Source organism: Littorina saxatilis, linkage group LG2, assembly GCF_037325665.1.
Source record: "Littorina saxatilis isolate snail1 linkage group LG2, US_GU_Lsax_2.0, whole genome shotgun sequence".
Taxonomy (NCBI): Eukaryota; Metazoa; Mollusca; class Gastropoda; order Littorinimorpha; family Littorinidae; genus Littorina; species Littorina saxatilis.
Genome location: NC_090246.1, coordinates 8,221,092 through 8,242,668, shown reverse-complemented (window position 1 = coordinate 8,242,668; position 21,577 = coordinate 8,221,092). Strand labels below are relative to the sequence as shown.

General features: G+C 43.7%; 2 protein-coding genes across 3 annotated transcripts; both read left to right on the top strand.

Moving 5' to 3' along the window:
• Positions 1–4,404: 4,404 nt before the first annotated feature.
• On the top strand, positions 4,405–15,053 carry LOC138958116 (metabotropic glutamate receptor 5-like). The gene is made up of 4 exons (XM_070329186.1): positions 4,405–6,119; positions 6,413–6,653; positions 8,590–9,044; positions 12,141–15,053. Exons 1-4 carry the CDS (start codon positions 4,488–4,490, stop codon positions 12,612–12,614), a joined length of 2,802 nt encoding a protein of 933 aa, XP_070185287.1. The 5' UTR covers positions 4,405–4,487; the 3' UTR covers positions 12,615–15,053.
• A 512-nt stretch (positions 15,054–15,565) lies between these two features.
• On the top strand, positions 15,566–18,621 carry LOC138958112 (uncharacterized). Of its 2 annotated transcripts, none has more exons than XM_070329181.1 (2): positions 15,566–16,076; positions 16,379–18,621. In XM_070329181.1, the coding sequence occupies exon 2, from the start codon at positions 17,075–17,077 to the stop codon at positions 18,032–18,034; it is 960 nt and encodes a 319-aa protein (XP_070185282.1). In that variant the 5' UTR covers positions 15,566–16,076; positions 16,379–17,074; the 3' UTR covers positions 18,035–18,621. The 2 variants fall into 2 exon arrangements, with proteins under 2 accessions (XP_070185282.1, XP_070185283.1); XM_070329182.1 differs by having other exon boundaries at positions 16,379–17,212.
• Positions 18,622–21,577: the final 2,956 nt, after the last annotated feature.

The following is a 21,577-nucleotide window of genomic DNA, read 5'->3' as shown; positions in this document are numbered from 1 at the left end:
TTTTCAGCAAGACCGTATACTCGTAGCATCGTCAGTCCACCGCTCGTGGCAAATGCAGTGGAATTGACAAGAAGAGCGGGGTAGTAGTTGCTCTGAGAAGGACGGCACGCTTTTCTGTACCTCTCTTCGTTTTAACTTTCTGAGCGTGTTTTTAATCCAAACATATCATCTCTATATTTTTTTGGAATCAGGAACCGACAAGGAATAAGATGAAAGTGTTTTTAAATTGATTTCGAAAATTTAATTTTGATAAAAAAAATTATATTTTTATTTATATGTTTTTGGAATCAGAAAATGATGTCAGATGAAGAATAAGATGAACGTACATTTGGATCGTTTTATACATTTTTTTTCTACAATTTTTAGATTTTTAATGACCAAAGTCATTAATTAATTTTTAAGCCACCAAACTGAAATGCAATACCGAGGTCCGGCCTTTGTCGAAGATTGCTTGACTAGAATTTCAATTAATTTGATTGAAAAATGAGGGTGTGACAGTGCCGCCTCAACTTTTACAAAAAGCCGGATATGACGTCATCAAAGGTATTTATCGAAAAAAATAAAAAAATGTCCGGGGATATCATACCCAGGAACTCTCATGTAAAATTTCATAAAGATCGGTTCAGTAGTTTGGTCTGAATCGCTCTACACACACACATGCACACGCACACACACACACACACACAAACTTGACTAAATGTAAAGAGACAGTATGTATTGCATCTAAACACGAGCTAAGTAAAACATTATCAGAAAAGGTAGAGCAAGAGAAATCCCAAAACTCAAATTCGAGTCACTGCAGTTCGTACTGTACAAGTTGAGAAAGTTGCAAGTCCAGTCAGTAGCCACCATCTCGGACGGATGTTTCGGGGAGGGGGGGGGGGGGGGGGGGAGTAGAACAAATGCCTATCTGTGGTCCTTCGCCGCTTCGAATTCCTTACAGGTCCCACACACATGGGAAAACGATTAACTCGGCCAGTAGCCTACCCCAGCAAAAGTGCAAAGGAATATAGAAGAAAACTAAAATCTGACCGCGCTAAATAGTCAGGTTAGAATGACCTACTTTCTCTGCTCAACGCACGGGCAATGCAGTCTCTCGTGTACACTGTACTGTGACAAGGCTCATAATTATAGAGAAAATAAGAGATACCCCCAAAAATGTTTGTGCACTGCACTTTTTTTCACATTTATAAACTGATGATCAGTGTGTGTATGTGTGTGTTCAGTTGTGTGTGCGTGTGTGTGTGTCAGTTCAAGGGGTGTGTGTGTGTGTCACTGTGTGCCCGTGTGTGTGTGTGTGACGGTCAGTCAGTGTGTGCCCGTGTGTGTGTGTGTGTGTGTGTGACGGTCAGTCAGTGTCAGTCACAATGTGTGTGTGTGTGTGTGTGTGTGCATGTGTGTGCATGTGTGTGTGCCGTGTGCAGTGACAGTGTGAATGTGTGTGACGGTGTGTGTGTGTGTGTATGATGTATGTGCAGTGTGTGTATGTGTGTGTGTGTGTGTGTCTGACCGTGCTGAGAGAGAAACTAGAGAGAGAGAGAGGGAGCCGATAATCGTCTGATTCTGCAGGTTCGGCACCAGGCTGATGAAAACGCAGAATAATCCATCAAAACAACACTCTAACATCAAGTTTTAGAAACCAGAAAAACTTATCGAAACTCCATAGGTTTCGTGGTGTTTTGCGCACTGCTGAAACGCGTTTAACACGACGTGAATCGCCGTGCGTTAATGTAGCGAAAACGTCCAAAACGCAGACACCCAAACTCGATGTTTTACTGTGTTTTGCAGCCCGCTAAAATCTCAGGGATTTTATTGCGTTACGGCAGTTTTTCTAACTTGATGTGAATCGCACAGGTATAATGCCACAAAATTCAGTTGATTAACTTCATGTTTCATGTTATATGCCACGTTATAGTGCCAAAACGTGACTTTTCGCCCAGTGTAGGCTTGTCGTTTTTCCTGGTTTGACAAGAAACACTCTTCTTCTTCTTCGTACACACACACACACACACACACACACACACACACACACACACACAGATGTTTGTTTACGCTTTGAAGAACTGAGAAATAGAAGCTGACATCAACAACAGGAAGCGGACCAGACAGCACGATCATGCATGTGTCACGAGGATAAACACGGTGTGCGGCAGTGCACAGCGGAGTTTGTACGGGGGCGGGGACGTAGCTCAGTTGGTAGCGCGCTGGCTTTGTAGCCAGTTGGTCGCTATCAGCGTGGGTTCGATCCCCACGTTCGGTGAGAGATTTATTTCTCGGAGTCAACTTTCTGCAGACTCTCTTCGGTGTCCGAACACCCCCGTTTGCACACATGCGCACGAAAAAGATCCCACGTTCACAGCGAAAGTCTCAGGGCTTGGAAAACACGAAGACACGCATCATCTCTCGTCTCTGATTATCATGATCGTATTTCGATACTTTGACGAGACAAACCCAATGCTGGTGTGTCGAAGAAGACAGCCACAGAGGGCTTGTTCGAATCAAAGTATCACACCATATCTTCAGCGTATTACCAATACCTGTCCCAATATAGTCCAATTGGTCTAAGAGGACGTTAAACCCTAATAGTAGTAGAAGTAGAGTTTGTACGAGAGAGAGAGAGAGACTGATCTGAGAGAGAGAGAGAGAGAGAGAGACTGAGAGAGACTGAGAGAGAGAGACTGAGAGAGAGAGAGACTGAGAGAGAGAGAGACGGAGAGAGAGAGAGACTGAGAGAGCGAGACTGATAGAGAGAGAGAGAGAGAGACTGAGAGAGAGAGAGCTAAGAGAGAGAGAGACTGAGAGAGAGAGAGACTGAGAGAGAGAGAGAGATACTGAGAGAGAGACTGATAGAGAGAGAGAGAGAATGAAAGAGAGAGACAGACTGTGGGACTGTGGGACTAAGAGAGAGAGAATGAGAGAGAGAGAGACTGAGAGAAAGACTGAGAGAGAGAGAGCGAGAGAGAGAGAGAGAGAGCGAGAGAGAGAGAGAGAGAATCTGGGAGAGATACTGAGAGAGAGCGAGAAAGAGACTAAGAGAGAGAGAAACTGGGAGAGAGCGAGACTGAGAGAGAGAGATTGAGAGAGAGATTGACAGAGAGAGAGAGAGACGGAGAGGGAGATAGTGAGAGAGAAAGACTGAGAGAGAGCCTGAGAGAGAGACTGAGAGAGAGAGAGCGAGAGAGAGAGAGACTGAGAGAGAGAGACTGAGAGAGAAAGAGAGAGAGAGATAGAGAGGGACAGAGAGAGAGATTGAATGTAACTTGAATTGAAATTTGATTATCGAGGGTGACAGATTAAGCAATGTATACATGCTTTTTTTTCATCCGGCCCTCGCCCATTGAGGGGTAACAATCAAGAGAGAGAGAGAGAGAGAGAGAGAGAGAGAGAGAGAGAGAGAGAGAGAGGGAGGGAGAGAGAGACTGAGAGAGAGACAGAGAGACAGCGATAGAAACAGAGAGAGAGAGAGAAAGTGTGCGAGAGAGAGAGAGAGAGAGAGAGAGAGAGAGAAAACCCACAGAGAGAGACACACAGGGAGGCAGACAAAGAGAAAGAGATCCAGACAGAAAGTTACAGCGGAAGGGCAGTCAAATAAACAGAGATAACAGCTGATTGGGTGTTGACATAAAGGTTTGCTCATCGGAAAGCAAAGATCGCTCTGTGTTTTAAAACAAACGCAGTGAACAGTATTCTAATCCTCGCAATGATGGCATGTGTTTTGAATCGTGTGGTTTTTTTGTTTTTAATTCATTTTTTTGCGAGTGTTAAGTGATTTACATTTTAATTTAAATGACTCCACCCTAACACGAGCTATTTAACTGGCCACCCCAGGTGTACGAAACTTTTACTCCCTTGTCCCGTGTTAGTCCAGGGGTGTGAGGGGTGGAGGAAGGTAGCGCGACATTTGTTTGCGCGAGATCACATTATTGGCATTATCCCTTCGCCCGCATCCCAATTTCGGGTACGAGATTTTTACTGGAAGTAAAACAAATGGGGAGTAAACATTTCGTGGAGGGAGTAATTTGTTCGTGCCTTGGGGAGTTCTTTTCTTGTACGAAAGGTGTACTCGGAGTAAGAATTTCGTACGAAATGTTTACTCCGGAGTAAAATTGTTCGTGGAGTAAAAAAGGTCGTGTTACACCGGCTTACAAGGCAATAACAAGATAACGAGTCTACACTGCAATATTGTCATTGTCACCAGTGTCATAAAGTAACACCTTGCTGCTTCTCTCTCATGTGTACACACGCATCCTTCCTAATTCAACGGGACCGACTAAGAAGACATTAATAGCAGGCATAAAAGCCTTCACCATAATGATGTTTAAAAGCAAAAACCTTACATCAGCCACACACTTTGTCTTATAAATTAATATAAAATTGCACAGATTCTTCTTTGGATTTCAGATATAACTGCGCCTCCGAAATAAGCAGTCTTCCGGATTGAACGTCACCAGCTAGGACAGCAATAGTGTCTACAAGCCTTCGCCACAATGATGTCCACAACCACAGACCGCAGTTTAGCCAGACACTTGGGCGAACACACAGCGAGAGAGCACAGCATGGCCTTGACACTGCTCCTGCTGCTCTCTCTGCTCCACACGGTCCGAGGCAGCGGAGTCCAGCTGCAAGCAGAGACGGAGGAGATCGTATGGGAGCGACCCGGAGACATGCAGCTAGGGGTAGTTCTCTCGCTCACCGCCTTCGACAAAGACAGGCTCTGCGGGCCCAGGCTGCGTCGGCCGTCTGCTCTGCATCGTCTGCACGCCATCGTGTTCGCTCTGGAGGAGATCAACCGCAGTGACGACATCCTGCCCAACGTCACACTCGGCTTCGTCGTCATGGATGACTGCTCACGGGACGCCTCGGCGCTGCTGAGAGCGCTTCACTTCATACCACGACCTGGCTGTCAAGGGAGTCAAGGTGTGCACGGTCTGACGTCGTCCTTGCAAGGGGGCACTTCTGGTGGCGGATCTTCGTTCTTTAAAGCCATACAAGACAGAAGCCTCGGTGTAAAGACGTACCCGGTGGTGGGAGTGCTGGGAGCAGAACTCAGCGAGAGCTCGATGCAAATGGCGGCACTCCTCTCCGCCTTCCGCGTCCCTCAACTCAGCTACGCATCTTCAAGTCCCTTCCTCAGCGACAAGAACAAGTTCCGCTTCTTCTCGCGGATCGTTCCGTCAGACCGCCAGCAGGCCATGGTGATAGTGGACATGCTGCAGCAGTTTCAGTGGACCTACGTGGCTGTCGTCTACTCTTACGGCGTGTACGGCCTGTCCGGGTTCAGGTATATCCGCGGAGCGCTGGAAAAGAAAGGCTTCTGCTTGGCTGCGGCCATGGCCACGGAGTCCGAGTTCACGGAGGACGATTACGAAAGGCTGGTGGACGACCTGGTCAGCATCACGCCCAAGGTGAAGGTCGTGGTGCTGTTTACTGTCCACGCGGGAAGCCTTCTGAGGACTGTACGGCGTAAAGGGTTGGCAGGCCGGTTTGTGTGGTTGTCGAGCGACACCCTGGTCCCCAACGTGAAGGATTACCGAGGTTATGAGGACGTTGTGTTGGGTCTTCTGCTCGTGGGATTCAAGTCCGCTCCGGTCAAGCGCTTTGAGGACCAGTTCCAGTTCACCACGCTGAGGAACTCCAACGATGACCCCTGGTTCGTCATGTTCTTCCAAGAGATGTTCAACTGCTCTACGAACATATCCTCTCCTCTCCCTCCCTGCAACCCCGACGTGCCCATCCGTCAGTCCCCGTTGTACGAAAACAACACCTCAGTCATGAGAGCCGTCAACTCGGTCTACACGTTCGCCTACGCTCTGCATAATGTGACACAAAACTGCACGTACACATCTCAAAACGTGACGAACTGTTTCACCCCGGAAGACCTCCTACGAAGCATCAGAAGCACACACTTCGTCGGCGAAAACGGCGTGATGGTTGGCATCGATTCATCGGGTGACGGAATCGCGACGTACCAGGTCCGGAACCTTCGTGTTGACAACGGAAAGTACAGTTTCACTACTGTCGGGGAATGGGAGGGTAGTCGCGAGAACTTCAGCTTCCTGAACAAGCAAGACATCATGTGGCATCCTGGTTTTAACAGGTTGGCTCGCAAACATGTGCAGGTGAGAATAATATACAGTAAGTGTAGAGCTGAGAGAGAGAGAGAGAGAGAGAGAGAGAGAGAGAGAGAGAGAGAGAGAGAGAGAGAGAGAGAGAGAGAGAGACAGACGCACAGACAGACAGACAAAAAGACAAACGACGCACAGACAGACAGACAGACAGACAGACAGACAAGACAGAGACAGGGATAGAAAAGAATGATAGCAAGCAAACTGGTTGAACACGTTTTCTGACATTGTTCATTTCTTTATGTGGTATTTAAGCAGACATTAATAATATATTGTGACCTCTGCAGGTGAGCGACAATGCTAGCGAAGAGGAGGAGGAAGAGGAGAAGGAGGAGGAGAAGGAGGATTGCAGAGGGGATGAGGATTGCGTGCCGAGTTCCTCCTGCAGCGAGCAGTGCAGGGCGGGATACCAGGCTGTTCCAACATGGCCGCGCTGTTGTCTGGTGTGCAAAAAGTGCAGGGAGAACGAGTACACCTACGTCAGGGACGTGAGGGACAGTCTCCCCACCTGCCACGCCTGTCCTTCAGGTAAAAACATAACTCAGTATCATTTTCTTCCTTCGAACTCTTCTAATTTGTTTGATAGAGAACTGTTTGCATATATTCGTCTGCAAACACCCCCCCCCCCCCCCCAAAAAAAAAAAAAAAAAAAAAAAAAGTTTTTTTTCCTGCACGTCGTTAAAATAAAAATAAAAGTAACACATAAAAAGTCTGATGCATTTATTCAAGCTAACGGATCTTTGAATGGTCCTGAGGTGTTTAAGGATTACATCATTATATTCTTAAAGGCACAGTAAACCTCCCGTAAACCATCACAGAGCTCCCCGAGCGTCTACATACAGTACAAGCATACTTCCATTTGAACGCTCACCGAACGGGAACATCCTGGCTGCTTTCTGTCGAGCGTGAGAAATTTTCAAAGAATTTATTTTCGTGGACTTGCTCCTCTACAACAATGGCGCCTGGTTTTGGTGCTGGACGGCTGTTATGAATATATTCAATACCGGAAATCACGCCCGGACAGTAAGCCTCCCGTAAACCATCACAGATACTGTCAGGCTGTTACACACAGTACAAACACCCTTCCATTTGAACGCTCACCAAACGGGAACATCCTAGGTGCCCTACGTAAAGAGCGAGCAATTTTTAAAGAATTAATTTTGCAGATTGTCTCGAACACTTTTTGGACCCATCCTGAACTCAGGTCAAAAATGAGTTACTTCCCTTTGGGTCTCATTCTATCGATGTAAACTGGCGATAGCCGTGGATCGATGATTATCAGAATGTTTTTGGACCGTGGTGCGTTTTTGCGCTAGACCTAACTTTTAAAATCTAAATAATAAATTGACAGCTTGTTACACAAACATTCTTTAATCATAAAAGAATTATTTTTTTCATCAAGACAAGATCAGTACAATTCGAAGTTGTGAAAGTTTGAAAAAAGAAAAGCCCGGCGGAAGCAGGGTCACGCAAGGGTCGTAGCAGACGACGGTTTATGCATATCGCCGTTCCTCTCAACAGTCAAAAGCCATCGCTAGAGTTCTTGTGAACCACAGCCGTTTGTTTCGTGCATAAAAACGTGCTATTGTAGATAAGCTCACATCGAGTCGCATTCAAATGACTAACTGACGACTACATTGTGAAAAAGGGAAACTGGATCACACGGGTTCACGATGGCTCAGGGGTAAGATAAACCACGCAAAAATAAATTCTTTGAAAATTGTTCGCTCTTTACGGAGGGCACCTATGATGTTCTCAATCGGTGAGTGTTTAAATGAAAGGGTGTTTGTACTGTGTGTAAAAGCCTGACCGTATCTGTGATGGTTTACGGGAGGCTTACTGTGCCTTTAATCAAAAACTCCCAATAGTTTCAGAGATACACCAACTTGTGAGGCTTTTGTGATACAGTAACTTTTGTGAGGCTCGTCCACATAATTATGGTAAAAGTCAAGTGGAGGAATTAGAAGGCTGCAATACTGTTGTCTAATAACAAGCGTCTATAGGTTCTCTCTTCCGCTGAAGGGTTCATCGGTTTTCACGTTCAATATTGTGTGCATCCACACATGGGAGGCATATACTATGATGACAAACAATGCAATGCAAACTCGATCACTGTATTTAGTAACGTTCTGCTTATATATCATTCGTTTTAAGTTATTGCATATCTGCAGGCGTGTTTGGTTGGTTGGTCGGTTGGTTGCTTCGACAGCTTCGACGGCTGCTTGGCTTCTTGTGTGTGACTTGCTTGCTTATTTCGTTTAAATGATGGTTGGTTGATCGGTTCACTGACTTCGATTTATTCGTTTCATTCGTAAATGTAACGTTTTGTTTTATCAATCATTTAACGTTCCAATAACCTTTAATTCTTCTTTTCTGATTCTGAATTTTGGAACGTGAGCAGTCTACCTATGTTTGGATTTCGATGTATTCACCACGGTCGCTAAATGTCCACTCATCTCCTCAGAGGGAAACTTCTCCTGGCCCGACCCGGACACGCGCAAGACGTGCCACCCCATCCCTGTCAGCTACGTGTCCTTCACCTCTCCGCTCGGCCTCACCCTCATGGCCCTTGACCTCCTCGTGCTGGCGCTCGTGCTCACGTGTTCCACGCTCTACATCCGGAGCCGCACGAGCCGACTGATCAAGGCCACGAGCAGAGAGCTCAGCGCCGTCATGCTGCTGGGTCACTTGCTGGCTTGCTTGGCTGTACCCGTCTTCCTGGTCAAGCCTTCGTCGGCGTCGTGTCTCGTGGCCCACATGGCGTTTCATGTCAGCCTGACGTTGGTGTACGCTCCCCTGCTGGTGAAGATCAACAGGATCTACAGGATCTTCGTGTCGGGCAAGAGATCCGCCCGGAAACTTCGCTTCATCGGCTCTGGCTTCCAGCTGTTGGTGTCTCTTGGTGTTGTCGTTGTCCACGTAAGTCGATCTGCAGTCATTTCAACGTTTGCTTAACACTTTCTACCCCACCTATGTTGACCAATTTTTTTTTTAGCCGAGACCAGCTGTGCTGCAGCAGGTCACTCGGAATTGTAGTGACTGTGTAGTAACTGTGTATCAACACGCTGGAATGCAGGCGTCAAATGGACGTTACAGGAAGCGACTGAATCTAACAGTCTGAGCATATATATCCGTACCTGGTCAGATAGAGCCATATGAGTGGGTACGGATATATCCGTACCTGGGAGACAATGATTTATTGTCATCATTTTCACGAGTTTTCATTCACAAGCACCTGGGAAATAAATCTCATGTTCCCCAGGCAATAAATCCCCGGTTACCATAGTTGCAGGAAGCAGGTTATACATGGATAATCAAAAGCAAACCCAATAGAAACGCTCGGGGATTCTTCAGCTCTTTTCATTGGCGTTTCCCCAGACCTAAACAGACGACACGACACTGCTTTGCAAAGTTCCACAAACGAACTGGCAAACTGGCAAACGTAAACAAAAAAACAAAACTACTTCATGAAAGGTCATAAATTCATCACAAACAAATGAAACCTACCGATATGTTTTGTCTTCTTACAAAGTCATGGAGTGCGTGTATCTGCGTTTCGATACACAGACGTTCGGAGAAACACGAACGTCAAGTTCAAGTCAAACCAATTGACCCCTGACACACACATTTTGACCCGTGCACAAGACGTTGTATCGGTAAACGAAGCGAAAATAAGAAATAATAATAAAAGCAAAGAAAATAGCAACAAGACATGCAAACATCTAACAAAGCCGAGCAAGCAGAATGACAGGTCTAAAGGCCCGGTCACACAGCCCAAAAGTCGCGTAAACGCATGAATCACGCACGAAATTCGATCCTTACGCGATACATGCGCGATTTGCGCATTTCATCAGTTTGTCTGACGTGGAACCTCCGTAGTTGTCCGCCGATGTTCGCCGGATCGGCGCTTTACGCGATTCCAGGTTTTGAGCAGCTCCAAACTCGGCTTCGCGCAAGAGTTTACGCAGTATTGCGCTGTTTTACGTAATTTTTTGCGTAGTTTGCGTTGTTCTTACGCGAACAATGCGCGAAATATGCGTGGAATATCAGTGATCGTTCGCGAAAATGTTGCCACTATTGCGTTCATCGACGACTTTCCACTGACGATTAGCAGACATATGACGCATGTTTTGCGCTTGTAACACCTACGTATCACTGAAAATCACTGAAAATCAGTTCATGCGCGAATCATGCGCTATTCATACGCAGTTCATTAGTGATAGCTGCGCAGATTATACGTGGTTTTCTGTGGACCTTTGCGTGCCAATGCGTTGTAGTGCGTGGTTTGTTAGTGATTTTTGAGTGATCTTTCCGTAGTTCTTGCGCAATTCATCGGTGATTTTCATCGCGTAAATCAGCGAGAATTGTCAAATTCTCGACCGACAAGCACGCACAACCAAATTTTATGCGTGATTCATGCGTTTACGCGACTTTTGGGCTGTGTGACCGGGCCTTAATGAAAAACAAAGAGGCACCGAGTCGGAAACAAGATCGCGATTCTTTCCTTCGCTGCACGACGCAAATCTTCTGTGACCTTTGACCCAACGTAGCTTCCACATTCGATCACTAAGCTTAATATTTACAACTGAAAGCCGAGGGGGTGGAATACCGAGATGAACCTACAGAACTGTGCATCCTCAAACCTGACATATTCATCCCAACATTTTATGAACTCAAAACACAGAAAGTTGCTTTCACACACCAGCTTTGATTGCCAGTGATTATCAAAACGGAACTCGTGTGGTTATCAAAACGATACTCGTGTTTCAAAGCATGGCTCCCTGTGTTGATTGTGCACTTATTTTCTCACTTCCAAAATGATGACAAAAACGATGTTTGGAGGTTTGTTGTCAGACCAGCTGTTTTGTCGGTCCTCGGGGGGCATATCGACTTTTGTTTCATATTTATTGACCGCGGCCTTCGGCCTTGGTCAATAAATATGAAACAAAAGACGATATGCTCCCCCTCGGACCGACAAAAAAGCTGGTCTGTCAACAACCCATCAAACATCTTATAATGTCTATATTTATGACACAGGATTTAACAAAAATGTGTGATGGCTCTTGATGTTGTCGTTGTTCATGTAAGTCGATCTGCAGTCATTCTTCTTATTTTTCTTCTTCTTCTTCTTCTTCTTCTTCTTCTTCTTCTTCTTCTTCTTCTTCTTCTTCTTCTTCTTCTTCTGCTGCGGTCATGGGCTGCAACTCCAATGTGCACTCGTGTTGTAGTTGTTTATTTGCACGAGTGGGTTTTTAAGTGTATGGCCATGTTTACCCCGCCATATAGGCAGCCATACGTCGCTTTGTTTGCCTAAGGGCTATAGTTATGACGCTGGATTTAAAAAGAACGTTTTTGATGGCCGTTGTACATGTTTGGCACGCCTTCAAGATTCAACATTGAATGTAACTTCTAGTCAGTTTCTTAACTCGTTGTCTCCCAGGAACGGATATATCCCCTCAGACTGTTAGCTTCAATCGCTTCCTGTAACGTCCATCTAACGCCTGCATTCCAGCGTGTTGATACACAGTTACTACACAGTTACTACAATTCTGAGTGACCTACTGCAGCACAGCTGGTCTCGGCAAAACAAAAACTTGGTCAACATAGGTGGGGTAGAAAGTGTTAAAGGGGTACAGAGAAAGGGCTGGAGGCAAGTGGGCCTGTGGACTTCTAGGCTGAATGTTCTAGTTTTGTTGTTGTGCCGTTTCCTTTGTCCAAGTTCAGTTGAATCAATACTACAGAAACTATGACATTCTGGGGAGAATTGGGAGATGTATTACCACTGATTTGTCCTGGTTATTTGTCTCCTTTTATGTCTTGTTTGATTGTTGCATTTGTTTTTGTATTGGTGGTGGTGATTTTAATCGACTTTCTTATGCCCGCGCTCTTCTGTGTCTCTTTGAGGTTGCTCTTGTAAATATGTTGTGGTTGCCCCATACACTGTTTATTCGTTTGGTTCCTATTCCATTTAGGTTCTACCACTACAAATAGCACACTGTTCTGCTCCTCTTTCAGTTGCTGTTCATCACAACGTGGATGATCCTGATCCCTCCGTCACAAGTAACGCGCATGCCCAATGTCAATGAGAAATACGTGGAGCTCGTGTGCGTCGTTTCAGAACGAGGCTTCCTAGCGTCACTCGTCATCAACCTCGTTCTCATGGCCGCATGCGCAGTGCACTCGCTCTCGACGCGCCGCCTACCGGCAAATTACAACGAGGCTAAGTTCATCATGATCTGTGTGTACACAATCGCCGTGCTGTGGTTGTCGTTCCTGGCGACCTACTTTGTGATGGATAATGGCGTGGTGCACACGCTCTGCCTCGCTTTGGCGCTGCTGGTGAACGTCATTTCCTGTCAATTGTTTCTCTTTGTTCCCAAGTTGTACGCTGTTTATAAAATCCCGTCCTCTAAGCTTCACGTGGTGAATGATGCGCTTGACAAGAACAAGAACCAAAATGAACGGATTTCGGAGTCGTCTATGCAATGATATCAGACCTAAACACAGAGCGGAATTCTTATAATAAAGGGAAGTGAACGCACTTAATATTGACAGTAGCGAAAAGTGTATAGTTCTGCGGAACTAGTCTGCTGGCACCCGAGAGAATAAGAAGCATTGAAATGAATAAGCGATTGTCACCTTCTTTGTAGAGCTGAAGTGTGTGTGAACATGTTCTGTTGGAGACTGACCCAGTGTTTCAATACCTGAGTCAAGGAATAACTCATTTGAAGCCAACATATGTTTTGCTTTTGCGTCATCAAGTTGTGTTGTGATTACGATACAAATATTAAAACAAAATCTGTTTTAATTCAAACAATACTATTGTATTCCGTAGTGTATATTGTACACAGCTTTGAAAACTGCCGGTGGCAAACACTCGAATCCTGTGGGCTAGACACATATATTTTATGATTATGATGTGGGCATACCCACAATGTATTTCCTAGTGAGATGTGTGTACGTAAGTCTCAGTTTTACCCGTGTCTGCTAAGAGATCGTGGTGTGTGACTGTGTGTGAGTGTGTGACTGTGTGTGTGTGACTGTGTGTGTTTGTGTGTGTGTGTGTGTGTGTGTGTGAATGTGAATGTGTGTGTGTGTGGCTGTGGCTGTGTGTGTACATAGATTTGTGCGCCAGTGAGTGTGTGTGTGTGTAAGTGTGCGTGCGTGTGTGTGTGTGTGTGTGTGTGTGTGTTGTGTGTGTGGCTGTGTGTGTACATACAGGTTTGTGCGCCAGTGTACTAGTGGCCGTGTGTATATATATATTTATCCTACATACGTGAGAGAGACACCCGTGAGATAATAATTGTTCAAATCACACGTGTGTATATCATGTAAATGAGGTCATGTCAAGCAAGTCTGGCAGGGACCTGTTTTTCCACTGCTTATGATGCCAAAGTCACCGAGACAAACGTCACTATAGAAACAAAAATTGCGCTCGCTAATTACCCTCGATGAATCTTTAGAACTAACACGTCACGCCACACTTTCAGAGTGACGTTTCTTTGCTTTGACGTAATAGATTGCACGAGGCTATTTAGAAGAGATCGGGGTTCCAAAACAAGCGTCTTCAATTTAGCTGCCTCGACTGCAGGACATTTTCAGTAAAATACACGTAAGTACAGTATGTAGGATAAACAGAATACTACATGGCTTGCTGTTTCGTACCAGATTTACACTCGTTGCTTTTTCAAATAGTGAACAGCTCGCTTTCGCTCGCAGTTCAATATTTAAAAAAACAACTCGTGTAAATCTGGTACGACACAGCAAGCCATGTAGTATTCTCTCTGTATATATATAGCTATTCTGATGAACACGTGGGGGAATTCGGGGGCTGTGATTGGATGGTCTCTTCCGATCATCAAAGCATAATGCTACGGAAGTCGGCCATTTTTCTCAATATCCAAAAGCATATTGTCAATAACAAAGACGCATGGTTCCGGTTGCTTCCACGTGTATAAAGTACACGCATACCTCGCCAGGTTTGTTTCTGTGACTAGTCGACAGACGATGCCATTTGCTTTGTGTGTGTTTTTGTTGTTGCTTACTGTACATGACATACATTACGTGTAAAATCCAGTTCTTTAACAGGCAACAAACCTTGCAAATTTCCAGAAGCTGCAATCTAAAGCGACCTATCTCTGATTCTAGCAGACGATCTCTCCAATGTTTAACACAAAATCAGCAAACTCTCCTGTCACATAGAACGTCCATTGTATAGTGCAATGTTGAAATAAAGTTAGGCCCCTACCGGTCTGAAACATTTCGTCGTTTCTTCTGAGACAATCCTTGTTCTCTTATCATCTACAGATTTACCGTAGTTTTCACCACGCGAATTCCCAACAGAAGTCAGACTTTCGAACATACAATCTACGTAGGCAAGCATGATACGTCATGACGTCATATGATTCCTTTTACCTATTGACGTAATGCTAAGCATCCGGTTATCTCGAGTTTTCTCCGTAATACATGTCCGTGGGTTTTTCAATGTTCGGTTATTTCCGTGGCTTCATGCGGAAAGGGAACCGTCGTCTGCAATCAACGACATGGACCATTCTGGTACTTGTTGCTGACAAAAACATGATTTTAACACAGAATGCAATGTCAGAATAGCTATATAAACGCTATTGTGTTTTCATCGTAGCAATAGGGTCCGATATTTAGACTCGAACAAGTATAATGCGACTCGTCTTCGACTCGTCGGCATTATACTTGTCTCGTCTAAATATCGGGCCCTATTGCTACGCTGAAAACACAATAGCTGTTCATATACATATGTGTATTTGGTTCTGATTGGCAGAGTGTCGGTCTATATTTGCGTGTAGTTATTTGTCAGTGCATATGTATAGATCTGTGTTTGTTTCTTTGTGTCTCTCATTGTACACAACTTTGTAAAACGTTTTTGTTGTTGTAATAAAATATCTTAAATAACTTAAGGTACCAAGCTACACAGTGAAAATGCCAAAATGGTTTGAAAAAATGTGCTGGTAGATTTTGAGATTTTGGTATATTTGTGTTTATTGATACCTTTTCTATCCGATTCTGACAATTTTATTATCATCTAAAGCATTTTTTATGCATAAACAGGCTCATTTTGAACACTTGGGTATCGTAGTTTTGCTTACGTTCACCCAAAAAACATCAAAATGACGTTAGTTTGGTGCTTAGTTACGCAAATAACAACTCATGCTTGGCGCACGCCTGTGTTCGTTGTTATCTCCCCTATCTCATACATCAACACCGGGCACTGAGCCAGCCAGCGCCAAGCCACAACTAGAGGTTTTCGAGGCCTTGTCTCGCGACAAAATTTCCGACAATGACCTAATATGGAAACTCGGTTTGAAACGAAGCCTTGTGATTGGCCGAGAGCTTTCGGGCATCTACTTCGACCTTCGGGGACACGACTTCCGCCACTTCCGCCTCGTTGAAAGTTTGCTTTTTTTGCGACATCATTCCAACAAAATGAGCAATATCAACAAAAAAACACAAAAGCGAAAACCAACAAAGAAATTATGGGGAGGAGGAAAGCGTTCTCGACGCCAGCACAGCAAGAAAGCAGCGCAGGCACGCTGGCAATCAAATGATCCGGATAAACATGTGCTCGAGACTGAAGAACAAGAAGGATTTGGTGTGTTTGAACACACTCGTTTGCTCATGGCGATGGTGAAATTCCCAGCTCTCACAACCTTCATGCTGGTCAAAACATTGTACAAAATGGGCAACCGAATGAAGAATGTTCTGCCAGGAAGAAGATGGGCTTGATGAAAGAGTATATCGACCCGGCAAACGACAACATCGTAGCAGACGACACAGATTCCAATGAGCGATGCTTCATGGATCTGTGGACACTGAAGGGGTTGTTTTCTGCAGTGGCATGCCAGGATTATGGAGGGAGTCTTGATGTCGCCTTTGGTGACACAATGGGCTATTCTAGAGATTCGACTTGCCTGTCAGGTATGTACAATGTATTTTTGTGTACAGTGCATGAAGTTGAACATTGGATGATTGGGGTTATGTTTGTTTTCACTGTGTGTGATGTGTGCATGGGATGAATGCACATTGCATGTATGTGTCATTTGTATGTCCATTGAAAGCATATATATATATGCAGTTTGTGTGTGTTGTGACTCCTGCGCGTTGTATTGTTGGTTATAAATACAGGACGTCAGAAGCGTTCATGTTCTTATCTCTTCTTTTCTGAATTTATATATTGCTTGTATTTGGAAGTAATTTGTTTACATTCTGATATTTTTCAGAGCTGTCCTTTTACTCATCAGCAGTATTCCTGCCAGCGGATCCGGGGGAGCGCTGATGTCACTGTGGGCTTTGAAGTGAACGATTCCATGGTGATGTGTTTCAACGAGCTGGGATGTGGTGAAGCTGCGATGAGAAAATTCTCTGCCATCATGCGCATACCTGGATTTGCACATAGAACCTATCGTCTATCCAAGAAGGTCGGTAATGCACATTCACAAGTTACTGCGAATGTTCTAAATGCGGCAGTGGCAGCTGTGCGGCGTACATACGCTGATGCCAATGATGACTTTGATGCCAATGAAGAGAACGACAATGATGACACCGGTGACAGTACTAATAGTAGTGATGTTGACAGTGTTGCTAGTCATGATCTTAGTCATGATCTTGCAGGCGATGATCATGTGATGATGCATAGTGATTCTAACATCAGCAGTGTTGAACTAGGTGATTCTGACAGTGACCGTGGTAACTTTGGTGATCACAATTCTGACTGGTTCTAGTGATGAGGATGATAATGATGCCATTGATAATGATTTTGTTGATGTATGGGTGTCTTTTGACGGTACATGGCACAAAAGAGGATTTACATCTAATTATGGGGTGGGTATTGTGATTGATGTTCACACTGGTCTTGTGTTCGACTTTATAGTGTTGTCAAAATACTGTCATGCATGTGCTCTAAATAAAAAAGAAACATGACTGATGAAGAAAGGGAAGAATGGAAGAGAGAGCACAGGCCACAGTGCTCCAAGAACTATGAGGGATCTTCAAAGGGGATGGAAAAGGAGGCCGCTCTGCAGATGTGGGGGCGGTCCATTCGGAAGAATCGCATGAGGTACACTTACATGTTGTCAGATGGTGATTCTGTGGCATTCAAGGCTGTGTGTGATGCCAACTTTTATCCAGTGAAAAAGCTTGAGTGCATAAATCACTGTGATAAGAGAATGGGAACTGCCCTAAGAAAAAAGGCAAAAGAAGAGAAGCTTGGGGGTCGCCGCCACAGTGCACTGACAGCCAAAACATGCAATATTCTTCAATCGTACTACCGCAATGCTATTGTAAAGAATCTAAATAAGCCAGAAGAGATGAAGGAGGCTATCTGGGCTTCATTCATGCACTGCATGAGCACAGATGATAATCCGCAGCACGAAAAGTGCCCACACGGACCCGATTCGTGGTGCTTTTTCAATAAGGCTGTCGTCAGCGGTGTGCCGCCACCTCCCCACAAGCAGAATGTTGCAGAGGCTATCAGGCCTATATATGATAGGATGAGCCACAACACATTGCTGGAGAAAATCCAGCATGGTCGCACGCAAAACGCTAATGAGTGTGTAAATGGTCAAATCTGGGCGCGGTGTCCAAAGACGATTCATGTGGGTGCGGGATGTGTGAACGCTGCAGTATCACACTTCAATCAGGGCTGCTCACACTTGTCCCAGGTTCTGGGAGAACTTGGAGTGTCACCAGGAGTGAACCTTCAGCAATTTGAGACCAGGCAAGATCTAACGAGGTGTAAAAGGGGGGATTTGTTTGGTCAGGTGGAAATAAAGCGCGCGCGCAGAGCCAAGGGTCAAGCCAAAAGAACAAATGTTATCCAGATAGAAAGGCAGGAAGGACCAACAAATGGCCCAGGACTGCTTGCTGATAAAGAATAATTGTGCCAGAAATGTCAAACTTGTGTCCAGTCCTTCTTTTTGTAAAATAAATAGTTGGCTTTCACGTTTTAGCGTTTTTCTCATTTCGCACATTTTTTTAGTGTTTGCAGTGCTATATCTATGGAACCCTTTACCAGATGAAGGTGAAACTTTGCAAAAATATTGTTTTATGTACATACTTCAGAATAATGTATTTGTGTGGATGTGTTAGGTATATTGTGCCCTACTAAATAATTTTTGTTTGTATACCCCCACATTTTTGTTTTTTTTACACCATTGGTCCGATTGACACACTGTATCACTTGTTGCGAATGAACAAATGATGATTGGAATGCATCATTCTGATGTTGTTACCAGAAGCTGAATAAAATGCCTATTAGAAAGAATGTAAGGTGTTTAGTTTTTGTTCAGTATCGTTGCAAAATTTGTGTACGTTTTGTTTCAAAATTGTCCGTCAAAGTCAACATTTGTAAAAAACAAATTTTTTTTTACTCTGTCTATCAATTTTATTACTATAGTTTGAGTTTTTATATGTTTTTGTGTTGTTTTTCTTAAAAGACATTGGTGTCCTTCTTCCTGTGTAGCACTCTAACCTTAATGACACTGCCCAAGGCACTCCGGTAAAAACTGTGTATACAAAAAGAATATCGTGGGGAGAAAACAGAGAGAGATGGGATGCTGAGAGAGAGAGAGAGAGAGAGAGAGAGAGAGAGAGAGAGAGAGAGAGAGAGAGAGAGAGAGAGTCGGAGTCGGACATTTTATTTGTTAGGCCTCCGGCCCATAACAAGACTGGTGACACATAATACAAGCGAACAATGTTTAAAAGAAGCAACCTTATGGACCTGCATCTTGCAACTGTGCATTTTCCAGAGAATCAGTGCGAAATCGTATAGCTTTGTAAATATACGTTGCTAACTGTCTTACCACTTGGCCATTTGTAGAGGATAGTAATTGGCACATTCTAAACATGGATGGGTTCCGATAATACTTTGAGGCTATTAATTCAACTCTGATCTCATTATATGCGGGACAAACAAGTAAAACATGAACTTCCGTCTCAAGTGTATCATCTGAGCACAAAGGGCAAAGTCTGTCTACGTTATTCACATTGGGTTTATACTGTAAATAATGGTTATTTAAGGGTGACATACCAAATCTGAAACGTGCTAACATTCTCCTCAAATGAACATTTCTCATCTGATACAAATAACCACTCATACACAAGGACTGCTTAAATAACGAATACACATGATTAAACACGTGTGATTCAAGGGAACTATGCCAATCCTGTCTAAAGCAATCATCGACAAGTCTTTGGAGAAATTTGTAACAGTTTTTCATAATTTTTATATTTAGTCAAGTTTTGACTAAATATTTTAACATCGAGGGGGAATCGAAACGAGGGTCGTGGTGTATGTGCGTGCGTGTGTGTGTGTTTGTGTGTAGAGCGATTCAGACTAAACTACTGGACCGATCTTTATGCAATTTGACATGAGAGTTCCTGGGTATGAAATCCCCGAACGTTTTTTTCATTTTTTTGATAAATGTCTTTGATGACGTCATATCCGGCTTTTCGTGAAAGTTGAGGCGGCACTGTCACGCCCTCATTTTTCAACCAAATTGGTTGAAATTTTGGTCGGGTAATGTTCGACGAAGCCCGGACTTCGGTATTGCATTTCAGCGTGGTGGCTTAAAAATTAATTAATGACTTTGGTCATTAAAAATCTGAAAATTGTAAAAAAAAATAAAAATTTATAAAACGATCCAAATTTACGTTTACCTTATTCTCCATTATTTGCTGATTCCAAAAACATAAATATGTTATATTCGGATTAAAAACAAGCTCTGAAAATTAAATATATAAAAATTATTATCAAATTTTTTTTTCGAAATCAATTTAAAAACACTTTCATCTTATTCCTTGTCGGTTCCTGATTCCAAAAATATATAGATATGATATGTGTGGACTAAAAACACGCTCAGAAAGTTCAAACGAAGAGAGGTACAGAAAAGCGTGCTATCCTTCTCAGCGCAACGAATACCCCGCTCTTCTTGTCAATTCCACGGGCACTGCCTTTGCCACGGGCGGTGGAGTGACGATGCTACGAGTATACGGTCTTGCTGCGTTGCGTTGCGTTCAGTTTCATTCTGTGAGTTCGACAGCTACTTGACTAAATATTGTATTTTCGCCTTACGCGACTTGTTGTTTTTTTTTCATTTACTATATTAGTATATATTATGATTTTATTGATTGTATTTATTGTTCAAAATGCCCCCAGGGGTCATGGACCTATAAAAACTTGTAACTTGTAACTCTTACAAACGTGGAAATATCACCAACACCTTGTGCTTTCCACACTTCACCAAATCCATACTTGTACAAAACATTACGAACGTTACAAGCCCATGTCGTGTAATGTTGCCTTTGTATAGACAATAACATATTATACACTTTCTTGGGGTACCTGTTGCCATCCATCCGAGTTAATCGAAGCCAAAACTTCATACACTTTATGTGCGTTACCACAAACAGGATAACGTCCTGTTTCACCGTAAACTATATGCCTTGGTGACTTTGAATGGACACCGACAAACCTTTTAATGGCAGACAAATGTACTCTTTCAACAATTTGTTGATCAGCAGAGAGTCCCCAGACCTCCGAACCGTACGTCAAGATTGGTTGTATTTGACTGTCAAACAGTTTAAAAAAACGTATCAGGAGAATATTCCCCAATACTCCATAGACGTTTGAGGATAGCTGATACTCCCATTCTCGCGCGATCAGCAAGGTCGTTTAGAGTGTGGGAAAAAGAGATTCTTGTGGACAAATAGACTCCTAAATATTTATACATGTTTACAACTTTCACTTCACTATCACCAAAGAACCATTTTTCTCGTAATGCCAAATGGCCACCGTTTCTAAACACAACTATGTTCGATTTAGCCATATTTACGACTACCTCAAGCTTCTTTGAGGTGGTCAATAAAACATTTAGCTGGTTTTGCAAACCGATGACACTATCAGGGATTAAAACCACATCATCAGCAAACAACAAAATCAATAATTCGACTAAATCCGGTGACAATTGAATACCGTGTTTTCCATTTGCCATAATGTTTTTGGTTAATTCGTTAATAAACAATGAGAACAAAATCGGTGAGCAGTTTTCACCCTGTTTTAGGCCGACTGGACACATGAATACATCTGAAAGTTCACCTCCTGCTCGAACACACGTTTTCACTGTCGTATACATACTTTTAAGGGCTAAAACAATCTTTCCACATATGCCATTCTGATCCAGTACTTTCCATAGTTTCTCCCTGTGAACAGAGTCAAACGCTTTCCGAAAATCTATAAAGGCTGCATACAGTTTTCTATGTCTCAACAACTGTTTCTGTAGAATTCCAAACAGTGTAAATATGTGGTCTACTGTAGAGTGATCTTGGCGAAAACCAGCTTGCTCCTCCCCAACAACTTCGTTCTCTTCTATCCAATCAGAAATACGTTTATTCAAAATAAAACTATATAATTTGCTGCATAC